This window comes from Cryptotermes secundus, unplaced genomic scaffold, assembly GCF_002891405.2.
Source record: "Cryptotermes secundus unplaced genomic scaffold, Csec_1.0 scaffold715, whole genome shotgun sequence".
In the NCBI taxonomy this organism is placed as follows: domain Eukaryota; kingdom Metazoa; phylum Arthropoda; class Insecta; order Blattodea; family Kalotermitidae; genus Cryptotermes; species Cryptotermes secundus.
Window position 1 is genome coordinate 360,545 of NW_019724597.1, and position 12,688 is coordinate 373,232.

Below are 12,688 nucleotides of genomic sequence, written 5' to 3' on the forward strand. Positions count from 1 at the left end.
TCACGTTCAAGGAGTAACACAACAGAAAAAAATTTATCATAAGCAAAGAAGAAAGTAGCACCAGAGTTGTGTCAGAAATGATGTGCGTGCAATGCCAAACATGCAGCATTAGTACCAAGATAAAATTATACACTTACATCATCTTTACTTGCATAATGGAAACAAGGGCCCTTAGTAATAAACAAGACAGCGTGTGTGTCTGTGGGGGAATACATCCTGTAAACATGTACTGATAAAACAGTTAAAAGTAAATGCATTTGGCGATAAGGTATCAGGAACTTGTAACTGAATTTTCCATGAAAATTATGTGTTGGTCAGAATCCTTTCAAGTCTAACAGCAGTATTTTAACATCATGATTTGCAGACATAATTTCTGGAGTAAAAGAACACACTACATATGTATATCCAAGTATTAAAGAAGGAAATGTTTTGCTCATTTAAACAGATTTCTGATCAAGCTTACACTGTCAACACTTTTACTAGCCAGTATGTCCACAAATTTGCATATACTAACAGAACATATAAGCAGTGCCAACAGTTTAGTTTCCGTCCAGCGTCTGACATACCTTTTTGCGTGCCACTTCTTTGCGCTTCTGTTTTGGGCCTTTAAGGCCCACTACTGCTTTGCCTTTGTCTTCATAGAATGCCATTCCCAACATCAGTGCATCCAAATACCGATTCTGACAACACAACACATAATGCTACAGTTCAGAATTAGAGCATAATTACTTATTTTGTTATTACCAAATTCTAGTGAAGATCTGAATGTTATATTTAGGATCCATTAAGCAAGAGTGCAGCAAGTGAGCAAGGCGCAAGCGACTGTTACCTGCTTAATGAGATGGTTCAGTCGTTCATCCCATGCGCGAATAGTTAACACGTGGAACATCTTCGTTCCCAACAGCAGCATCTGATTTCCAAAGCTAACGATTGAGTTGTAACATGCACGTTCACCAGCTAACGCCTAGAAGGAAGAATACATGCACAGCAAAACTGGTTAAACATGAATTGAAATTTGAAGCAAGTGGAACAATAAAACAGAAAGAAAAAGGGGTTAGTGGGAGGGATATTAGAGACCAACTTCATAGATGACTTAGACATATTAAAAAGTTGAGAAGGACCAGTATCGACAACTTACCCCTTTAGACCACAGTGGCTCCTATACATACCACCCATTTGGGCATTAACAAAATCTGTACTTTACCAACTTGGTATGTCTATGCGTTTCTTACAACTGTCAGAATAAATAGCAACTATTTCCATATGCCATTTCTGTGAGGTACTAACTGAATTTTTTAAATATTATGAAGACCAACTTCACGTTAGAAAGTGTTAAGGAAAGGTCACGAAGGTGGGCAATATGCGCTGCATAAATATGATGTGAGAAGGTGCAGACTGAGTTTGGGAATATGGATGGAAATGTATCCTCCAATGGAGTACATATCACCAAAATGTGTACTTTGCAATTATTCACATCTCAGTTGCATTCATATTCATAAAAGTGCAGACAAAATTGATTACACCAAAGCCAATCCACAGGAAATACATAACACATGAATACCCTTAATAATAATCTTCTAAATAATCAAATATTAACCCTTGAGCGTGGGGATTTAAAAATCGCTTTCGTGGTGCCTCCGGCGGTATTACTTTTTAGTTGGCCATTTAAATTTTGTGTCTAAATTATATTAATTATCATAGCTTTTGAACTATATGAGATATAATTATGAATTTTTCACTGAAATAATCTTAAAAGATGGTGTTATAATCTTACCTGATAATATGGCCGCCCTTTATCTCAACGATGGAAGCAAGTTGATTAGAAGTGGAGTTGTGTGTGGTATTTCTTAAAACATTCATCAAAACACATCGCTGCTTCACAATCACTACACCAATAAACAGTATCCTTCCTTTTGCCTTGTCTTGAGCACACGACACATCTTCTTTGTGGCTTTGCCTTCTTTCCTGTGGCTGGAATCTTCTCCACAAAATGCCGTTCTGTGAGTCTTTTAGAAGACAAACGACCCTTCCATAGAGTCAAGGACTCATCAATTGCAATGTTCTGGGCCGGAAGATAAAGACTCTGGAATCTGTCATTTAGGTGCTGAATGACTGGAAAAATTTTAAAAAGTTTGGGAGGTCCTTGATATTCACTTTGTTTACTATTATCCGAAAAATGCAGAAATCTAGTTATGGCCTCTAGTCTTTCCAGGGGCAAAGTCTCAGAAAAAAACGGGGTGAACAGGAGGCGATTTTTAGAGTAGTACGATCTGAGTGTAGGCTTCTGTACAATGCCAGTCAACATAATCAGAGCCAACACCACGTACATCTCATCCACTGTAACATCTTCCCACTTCCAAAGCCTGGAGCGAAATGTGAGGGGTCTGACACTTTTAGCAATTTCTTGCTGAGCATACCTATTCGTCTCATCTACAATGAGCTGTACAATGGCAATATCAAAAATTTTTTCAAATGAACCCACGACATCAAGTTCAGCAGTGTCGAACTGGGGACCATATTCATTACAAAATGTTTCTCTTGAAGCGGGAAACGAGTCTATGTTTTCCCACACAAACTCACTGGACACACTTCCTGATTCTACCTGTACAGTTTCTTCCTGGGTTTCGTCATTGTCACTAAGGTCACTATCACTGACCACGTGAGTTCCAGGTGTCACCAACTGTGTGTAGTCAATGTCACACTCACTGTCACTTTCCGAACTAAAATCACTAACTATGTCGTCCAAAATCTCCTCCAAAAATTCAGTTTGTTCTACTTGCGTGAGAGCACGGCTTGTAGATGGACCTGCCATCGTAACTACGAGCTCACGCGTTTACACTAGACTGACTGAACAGCTGCAAACTTGAAAGCTATGAGTAACTTTTTTTAGACGACATAGACCCTTCTTTCGTTCAAGTAAACACGCACCCACTGAAAGGACAGTTCCTTTCAACACGTTTCACAAACAACCGCTGGCGCTGTTTGTTCTTAGCTTTCCTAACCACTAAACCATATCATGTGTTTGGAATGTGTAAATTATAGTCAGCGTTGATACCACTGTGAGTCACGAGTTTATTTTTAGACTTCCTGGCATAGGAGGTGCAGTTGCATGCGTACATTCAGCGACTGCGTTCTCTCCATAACAGGGGAGTCCAAACTGCATAATTCTAGCGTGATCCTTTCAATTCTTATGCCATTTCGAAACTTAGCTTACAGCTTAACGTACACAGTACGTGAAACCACAGACAGGGGCATTTAAATACCACGGTACGACAAACGTCAAACCACCGTAAAGGGTTAAAGATGTTTCAAATACAACATACAATACAAACTTAAGGAGAACTATACTTGAAATACAAGGCAAAAGGTAAAAAGCTGGCACTACAGCTCACTGTGAGCCTTGGCCTTTTTGTGGAGGTACAGCTCCAGTGTTTCTTAGCATTTAGCAATTTATGGAGATAAGAAATTAGCATTATACCATGGATGTGAGTCTGTCTGGGTCCCACAGTTAACCTGGAAACAGTGGCAAAGAGACATTCACAGTAACCACTATGATGAAATCTGATTCTCCAATACTTTGACCCCAGCTTAGTGCGAGAGTTATTCGGCTGTATTTAAGGTTTTGTATGGTGAGCTAATCTCTAACTTAGTGTAAAGTAAGGTTAATACTTGAGAGTTACAGCCAAAAATTAAATTTGTAGCATTTCAGATTCATACAACGGTGGTCCTATCTTCTGGGATATGATGCCCAAAATAATTGTTTTGCTTGGTGTATGCTTTGACCCTAAATTTGGAGAGGTGACATGTTCCTCTGAAACATCAATTTTCTTCTGAAGCTATTCACAGCTGGTGGTCCATAAAGGCACTGCTGAAACACACCCTGAACCACTCTCTGGTGTGACACAGAGAAAACCACATACCAAAATCTGAGATCTGTACGTCTGAAGATTTCTTTCCACCCTGAGGCAGAAATGTTTAGCATACACAGCAATTCAAATTCATGACAGAAAAACATGACAGAGATTACGTATGCATGAAAAAGCTGTTGACTTCTCAGTAGAGACAGTCTGAAACATCCTATGGTTGCTCAATCAGTTTAGGAAATGTTTGCATAACATAACAATTCTGGTGCGTTTGTTCTGTTGTTACCTGTAGCCAGCATAAAATCAATTTTGTCTCAGTACACCAAAAAGTCCCCCATGTGGAGGAGGGAGATTTAAATCCAGCTGATAAATTTTAACTTTCCACAACTTTTAGACATTGCTCAACTGTGGCAAGTCCTCTGAAGTGACTTTTTACCTACAGAGTGGTCCCTCCATTAATATTCCTTGATCTCTAGTCACTTAAACCTTTCCGGTCCTCATGTTTAGAAAAATTTCCGCAGCCAAGTTGTCAGGAGTTTCTAAATGCCTGCTGAGCCACTATTATTATTATTATTATTATTACTATTATTATTATTATTATTATTTTGGAGGGGGTGGGTTTCCCCATGCACTGCAACCAGTTGTTGACCTATTGTGCGTCCCCCTTTAATTATTCTGCTAGTTGCCATGCCCTTCCAGAATTAGTGCTCGCTATCAGCCCCGTTCTGCCAGCGAGGTCGGCCACCTCTCTGGCAGTGGTCCTTGATACTTCCCCATCTACCGGAGAAATTGGAAACTGCTTGGGCGGGAAACTTTGCCTAATTTTGCTCAGAGGTCTCCTAGAGACATGATGATCTTTTAAGTGCTGTAAATCTACGACATGGGACACACGGCTTAAAGTCCCTCCTGGAGGACTTGTTCCCTGAATTTTTCCACCCTTAAAAATTCCATGACCTCTGCCGGGTTTGAACCCACGTACCCTGAGTCATGAGGTGGAAACGTTACCCCTAGACTAAGGAGGCCGCTGCTGAGTCACTAAGTGAACTGTTGTGCCTGAGAAGTATGTGCAACAAGCGCATAAATTTAGAAAGCCAAATGTGTCCTTACACTTTTAACTGTCCAATTCTTGGGCCAGCTGAGCACTGCTATAATATCTGTCAGTGAAATGGTGGTAGTCTCCACTACCAGACACACTGAGTCATAGTCTGACCATCAAGGAAAGAATTATTCTTGAAATTAACGTTTTTTCAGAGTATGGCAAGTTACACGTGTCGCCTGTAAGTTTTCCATAATTTGCAATTATACTGTGAACATAACCAGTGTCACTTTCAGCTAATGCAAATAATGTGATGCCCCATTTAACTGTTTTTTTTTTGGATTATAAGTTTAAAATATTATTTTAAGCTTAAACCCAACTGTTGAATCATCTATTGCAATGTTCTTACCTGGCACAAAATTTTTCTGAAATTGCTTCACTATGTTTTATCACCCCATGTACTTTCTTGTCTTCTTGAGATCCTGGTTGCTTTATTCAGTGGCATCATTTCCCAATATGCATCATCGCCCAGTGTCATGTTTTCCCACCCACCAACACACAATAACACTTGTTTCTCTCTCACTCTCACTCCCACCCACCAACACGCAATAACACTTGTTTCTCTCTCTCACTTTCCAACATTTCGGTGCTCAATTTTTCATGCACAGTTTCTCCTTCAATTTTCAAATTAGTCTCATCATCATAGTCAATATAAAGTTCTTCACTTAATATATCACTATTAGATTCTTCATCTGCATCACACAAGGGATTACATCTAATTTCTTCAAGCCAGAGGGCCGTGGTTCAGCTGAACGTAAAAGCTTGCTAATAACATGTGACACGCCATAATATACAGGGTGATTCATTAAGTTTTACCCCGGCTTATGGTACATATTCCTGGGGTTATTTCCTGCAAAATTTCCTTATAAACTTGTGGTCGATTTTCAATAGTTAAGGAGTAACAACAGATTTTCAAAACGCATCATTGTGAATGCAGTGCTATGCTTCCCTCCTGGGCGACCATGCGTTCCAGTCAGCTGTGTCAGCAGATAAGGCAGACTAGCTGGAATGTTGCGCATAGGTAGGCAGAGTGATCCAGTAGTAAACAGGATGTTGTGTTGGTGGCTTTGTGAAGTTAAGATGCCGTACACATTTTCCACTGAGGAATATGCCGATATGGTGTTTGTTTTGGGTGTATGTGATGGGAATGCGAGATCTGCTGCTGCCGAATATCACCAGCATTATCCTAATCACAGGATTCCGAATCCTAAATCCATTAGCAGTACATTCAACACATTAAGACAAACTGGTTCTCTCCCCAGCGTTGGTATACAATATGAACGAAATCCTCAACATGAACTGTGCGAAGAAGAAAACGTTCTTGATGCTGTAGAGCGCAGTCCACATGCCAGTACAAGACATCTAGCTCGGCGGTTCGATGTTTCTCAGTCCATGGCATGGAGGACTCTTCATGAGAATGGGCTGAATCCTTATCATTTACAGCAAGTACAACACCTAAACCAGGAGACTGTGCTCTTCGTCTGCAGTTCTGCAACTGGTTAAATGGAAATCGGCAGTTGTACCGCTTGATAATGTTGTGTGATGAGGCACAGTTTACACGGGATGGGGTCAACAACAGTCACAACTTACATGTTTGGGCAGACAATAATCCCCGTGCCACAAGAGAATTGAATTTTCAACACCGATTCAGTATCAATGTCTGGTGTGGTGTTCTGTATGATCAGCTACTCGGGCCATTCATTTTTCCTGGCCGCAGTTACTTGAAGATGTTCCTCTGGCAACAAGATGCTGGATGTACTTTCAGCATGATGGGGCGCCTCCTCACTTCTCACGTGCAGAAGCAGCTCACTTGGATCGGCATTTCCCACAGAGGTGGATTGGTCATGGAGGCTGTAACGCCTGGCCTCCCAGGTTGCCAGATCGAATGCCGTTAGATTATTGCATTTGGGGCTCGATGGACATTACGTACCAGGTAAAGGTACAAACACGTGAAATGTTGCTTGAACATATTCTGGACGCGGCGATGACAATAAAGAACAAATGTGTGAAACTACGAAATGCTATGAGCACGGTTCATACGCATGCGATGCGTTGTGTTGACGTGCATGGAGATACTTTTGAAAATCTTATATGAATCCAGTCGTCTTCTAAAGCACTACAGTTTAAAGGAAACAGATTGATAGAAGGGTGTGATATGCAACCATTCGTATGTTTACAGAATTGGATGCTGAAAATAATGTAATTTTGTAACATAAAATCGATGAAAAATGTTGCACAATGCAAAATTAAGAAATTGAAAAAAAAAAATTTGGTTTTAGAATGCTTCTTTCCTAAAACATTAACGATTTGAAAAGTGTTTGTATTGTATTTCTAATTTGTTCTGACTAAAATTCGAAGAAAAAAAGATTTTTTGCCAGTTTTCAAATTACTGTATTTCTTTAATTATGAGTTGGATACCATTAGTGTATTAAAATTTTTTGTTCCAAATTACCTGAGGAATGCCCTAAGTGGGGGTAAAACTTCATGAATCACCCTGTATAAATGGCATTCGTTCTTCAAGATGACTTCAAGATGGCAGAAGGAGGCAGACAAAACATTCATGCATGCTACCACATGCACAATAGTTGTAATGATATGAGTGTTAAATTAATTCCATTTAAGATTTTCCTCAATTCAGTGTTCAAATTCACTGCACCCCAAAGAAATTTCAAAAAGCGGTTTCACTGTGTAAGTTTTATTAACTTACCATAGCTTTACTGACATTGCCACCTGTGGCCAGTCCTTTGAAGTGACTTGTTCCGTACACCAAGCGAACTTCTGCTAAATCCAGAACTTCTAGTTCCTCCTGTGTCCGCACATCCAACAGGTGAAGCTGTTCCATAGTGTCCACAGTGGCCAGAGTACGTGTGTTGAGCCAATGCAGACTTAGTAGTAGGTACGATACAGTGAGCCGCTGAAGGGGAACAAATCGGATCTTGCTTCTTCCATCCACAACAGACACCTAGCAAAAGATACACAAGTTACTCTCTTGTGTCTACAGGAAGTGGAGTGTCCTTATCATGGCTTAACTTATTAATTATGAGATTATATTAAGATCAATACCAACCTGAATCAAAGCATGCAATGCAGTGAAAACATCCCAGGTCACCTTCAATCAAAAAGTTTAAGGATATGCCATCAGCTCAAAGGGTTATGCATATCATGTTTTGGAATTCTCAGCATTGTGAAAATGTGAATTCTGCATCATAATGTGAAGTTCTGTTGTAGCTTTGGCATGCAATTTGCAGAAAACGTCCAGGCCAACTGGCAATTGGGGTACCGCTTCATCATGACAATGCCAGACCCCATGCAGTTCCAGGAATCCAGGAGAGAATTCAAGAACTACAGTTGAAACTTCCTGAACATCCACCTAACAGCTGGGACTTGGCCCCTAGTAACTTCCATCTGTCCAGTCTGCTAAAAAACCACTGTGGTTGCAGACGTTCTGCTGATGATGAGTTTGAAAAAGAGGTGCGGAATTGGCTGAGACAGCAGTCAAAAGACTTCTAAGCTGTGGGTTTCAGTGCATTGGTAATGCAATGGGAAAAGTGTATCACTGTTGGAGGAGGATATATATATATTTTTTTTTTCTTTTCATGCATCCTGTTGTGTTATAATATACAGTTTCTCTATTAAAACCGTCACAACACAACAATATTAAGGTCAGTGCCTAGTTTGCCTCTGCTACATGTTTCGGCTATTAATAGCCATCATCAGGCAAATATATGCCTAACATATATAGACCACTGAACTGCAGTACTGATAAAATTGGATACAATAAAAAAAGAAAGTAAAGCTATCCTGTACCAGGCTGTGAAGGCCCATAGGGTTGTGAGACGTTGAGGGTCCCACATTATCTAGACAATCAGCTCAAAGATGGAGGTAAGGTTGTCAGCCTTACGCGCTGGCTGCGCTTTACTCCCCAGGAAAATTATTTATTTAATTCATGATACTCATTTCTGTTAGAGGCTGAGTGAACCCCATGGTCATAGTGGTGCCGGAAGGATTAGGTCAATTGAAAAAAATCCAATGACTTCTAAAATACTTGGCATAAAAGTACAATAAATTAATAAAACAAAAGTTATAATATAAAACAAGAATAAAATTCGAGTGATGTTTTACATCATTGAGTCAGTCGTTTTTTTTTAATTTTGTTGTGTTCCCACAGACAAATTGGAGTATTCTATATTTTGTATATATATATAATAAATTGTTATGGAGGCTCATGATGTAGATGTAGTAATATCAATGTTAATTATTTAGTCAGTGCCTCATCTTACAAAGCATTGTCCGTTCTGTAGGGAATGTAAACGACTCACATGTAGCAGAGCCAAACTAGGCACTGACCTTAATATTGTTGTGTTGTAACGGTTTTAATAAAGAAATCATATATCATGTGTTACCTTTCATCTCCATTTGTGACCTATTCACTGACCCTCCCTCCTATTATAAGTGACTTGCACATATTCGTCACTCACTAGCAGGTGCAATTAAAATATGAAGCTCAGTATGCTTGGAAAGCGTTATTAGTTCGAGCTCAGGAACTGTCATGAAGCTGGACTGTGCTGCTACCTAGTGATACACATAGAAAACCTATTATGTCCATTACAGCTATTTTACTTCCATTTGTGATCTATTTACTGACTCCCCATCATACACAGATTATGGTGTGATGTAGTGTCAAAGACAGGTACCAACCATTTCAGAGAAACCGGTTGCTTCCATCTTCAGCATAGAAGAGTCAGAAATCTCACATTATACATAGACGTTTTCAGGGCTTTCATGTTTTTTTTATTGCTAGTGGGGTGGGACTAAGTCCCTTGCACTGCGGCCACTTCTGGCCTATTGTACCAGCCCTAGATGTTAGGTGAGGGTGATTGTGGAGCAATTGGTGGAATGAAGATTGGCAGGGGAACTGAAGTACTTCGAGAAAACCTGCCCCAGTGCCACTCTGTCCACCACAAATCCCACTTGACCAGACCCGGGATCGAACCCGGGCCACCGCGGTGGGAAGCCAGCGACTAACTGCTTGAGCTATGGCACAGCCCAGGCTTTCATGTTGCTGATATATATAAAAATGATGAATTGGTTTACCTGATAGAAAAATATAGTAGATTCTCTTGCAAAAGCTAGAACAGGATCAATAACTCGTGTTCCATCTACCGTCTGAATTATGACAAACTGCCATGCAAGAAGAGGCAGAGTGGCTGGACTAGTGTGAAGCAAAGACTGCGTGAAGAGAACCCTCATCCTTGGTCGAATACTGACAACTATAACCTGCAAAATAAAAGGCAGGGTGGTATGTTCACAGAACAACAGATATCAGATTTCACACAGTCTGAGATAAACACAACATTTCATTAATTGCTGCATGGTGCAACGTGAGCAGAGAGAATAAATGGACCTATTTCTAGGACACAATTAATTCTGAAAGTAAATGATATCCCTGTAATAGGCCATTGAGGCCAATAGCATTGTGGGATAGTGAGGCTCCCATATTTTTCTAGACAAGCGGCTCACAGATGGTGGTGAGGTTGTCAGACTTAAGCAACAGCTACTCTTTAGCCCCAGGAAGATTCCTGATGCTCATTTCCATTAGAGGCTGAGCAGCCCCCAGGGCCATAGTGCAGCTGGAAGGATTAGGTCAACTGAAAAAAGAATCTAATGACCTTACTGGGAATTGAAACTGCGACCTTGCAGCTTCTAGCACAGTGCCTCAACCAACTACGCTACCATGTGCCCCCAATTCTGAAAGTATGTGGAGGAAGTACCATGCTCTCTCTTTCACTAACAGATGAAGCATGCCGGTAGACTATGCTACTTCTAATACAGGCAGGGCATCCATGGGAACTCTGAGGGAAGTCTGTTGAGAGAACACGGCTAGTATCAGCAGTCTGTGGTCAGCCCTCTCCCCATGAGACCTTCATTTATGGGGAACCTTAAAGCAACAGATCAACCTTCATACAGCTGAAGAAATGATGAAAAATATTCCAAGAATTTCAGTGCATAAATGTACATAGATGATCTGGATATGTTCTATGTCTAATTTTTGGGCTCTGGGGTTATCTGTTCTGGTGGAAGTCCAAATCTTATTCTGACACTGATTTGTGGTTGTGTTCACAAGAAACCTAAGTGTATGTCTCCTGTCAGGTGGACTCTCCACCTAGTACTTGGTCTCTCCAATAGCTGTTTATTCAACATTAGTATAACCCAATTGAAATTTCAACAGGGAGGTGTTAAGAACTTCTTAAAAAATTCCTAACCCAATTAACTTGAAAAGTTTTGGAAAGACAACTACGTTTACATTAAGATACTAATTTAGGAAGAATAATATACTGCTCCTACCTAGATGAAATGTTTTCAGCAAAGCTTGCTTATAGAAAACTTTGTCAAGAATACCTAACCTCTTGTATCCTTAAAGTAGCAACAGCACATCACAATCACATGCAGCCATACATTACTCTGACCTGTTTCACACACAAGAAATGAGCGGAACCTACAAAATAAACAACTCCTACCTCTAATTACAGTTTCAAATTTTACATATAATATCAACACTTAGAAAGAGCATACTCATTTTTCTGGAGCACTATTACATAGATACTAATTTCTGATGCTCTCAGAGGAATCCTACACTACCCACCCTATACCATTGCTTCCTCAATTCAGGTTCTGATTTTATCCTCTCTCGTCCATTTCTTAATACTGCATATAAACTTCATCCCTACAGCTTGTAATCTGGTTGCACTTCTCATAGCATGTGTCCAAGTTTCTGCTCTATATGGGATGCACCATTTAGTTCAACACAACTGAAATGCACCTGTCATAATTGTGTATACAGACTCAAACACTAAATTACACTGGACAACAAAACAAACACCTTTTCCTTTGCTTAGACAAAAACAGATGATTCTAGTCAATTTGAATGTGCTGATTACAATCTGAGCTTAACATTTTCATATCAACTGCCCCAGTCAAGGAAAAGGGTAGAAAGTTAACATATGAGCCACAACATAGCTGGCTGGATGGAATGCGATGAGGGAGTTTTCAACCACTCAGTGCATGACATGACAAATTCATGACTAACAGCCCAGTAAAATTTAGGACTACATTGACCAACAGCTGTACACTAGTCACTCTTCAAGCTAAATATCTGTGAGATGTTACATATTTTTGTAATCTGCACATAAGAATTCACTGAAACCACCTAACTTAGCACTGGAGAAAGTCAGTGTTCTACAGAGTCACTGATGAGTATCACAATGCAAGGTTCTCTAACAGCAATTTGCACAGTTCTGTTATGAGCTGACCTTAGACAGAGTGGCCATAGCAACAAGGACAACACCATGCAATGGATGTACATTTAACTGATGTAAGAGCAAAGGCTCCAAACAGCAAACTTCACCCCTGCTGCCAGAAAACAAGCACTTAGAATCACAGCCCCGGATACCCATGGTGCGTCGGAAGTTGAGCTCAAACACAGATCCTCCACTGTCGCTACACAATGCCAATGTAGGAGAGTCTGTGAACTAGAAAGAAAAGTTCATTTCAGTGCATAGGAAATGAATAACCATGTGTCCTAACGGGTGGCAGGCCATATTTCTTGGTTTTGCAGTAAAGGATAAATTCATTATCATCAATGTCAAGGTTTATGCCTTCAGGTCAAATCCATCCTCCTGACCAATGAGCCGATATCTCCATCATTCAATGGGTCTCCTTCCTTTAGGTA

The 12,688-nt window shown here is 40.2% G+C and overlaps 2 protein-coding genes across 8 annotated transcripts in view; both read right to left on the reverse strand.

Moving 5' to 3' along the window:
• The window catches only part of LOC111862400 (vacuolar protein sorting-associated protein 8 homolog), an 83,003-nt gene that overhangs the window by 54,069 nt on the left and 16,246 nt on the right, over positions 1-12,688 (reverse strand). For all 7 annotated transcript variants that reach the window (XR_004512794.1, XR_002842424.2, XR_002842425.2 and 4 more), the window contains exons 5-9: positions 12,270-12,488; positions 10,054-10,236; positions 7,667-7,921; positions 830-964; positions 567-680 (exon numbers count right to left, since the gene is read on the reverse strand). Coding sequence is in view for 3 of the 7 variants with exons in the window: in XM_033750651.1 (XP_033606542.1) it covers positions 567-680; positions 830-964; positions 7,667-7,921; positions 10,054-10,236; positions 12,270-12,488 (906 nt within the window). In the remaining 4 variants the exon portion in view is untranslated. The remainder of the gene's footprint in view (positions 1-566; positions 681-829; positions 965-7,666; positions 7,922-10,053; positions 10,237-12,269; positions 12,489-12,688) is intronic.
• Positions 1,598-3,299, reverse strand: LOC111862401 (piggyBac transposable element-derived protein 4-like). The gene is made up of 2 exons (XM_023847753.2): positions 2,873-3,299; positions 1,598-2,838 (listed from the first exon to the last, which is right to left on the reverse strand). Exon 2 carries the CDS (start codon positions 2,810-2,812, stop codon positions 1,820-1,822), a length of 993 nt encoding a protein of 330 aa, XP_023703521.1. The 5' UTR covers positions 2,813-2,838; positions 2,873-3,299; the 3' UTR covers positions 1,598-1,819.

Coding starts and splice junctions, on each gene's coding strand:
- LOC111862401 (XM_023847753.2), bottom strand. CDS start 2,812: ATGGCAGGTCCATCTACAAGCCGTGCTCTCACGCAAGTAGAACAAACT.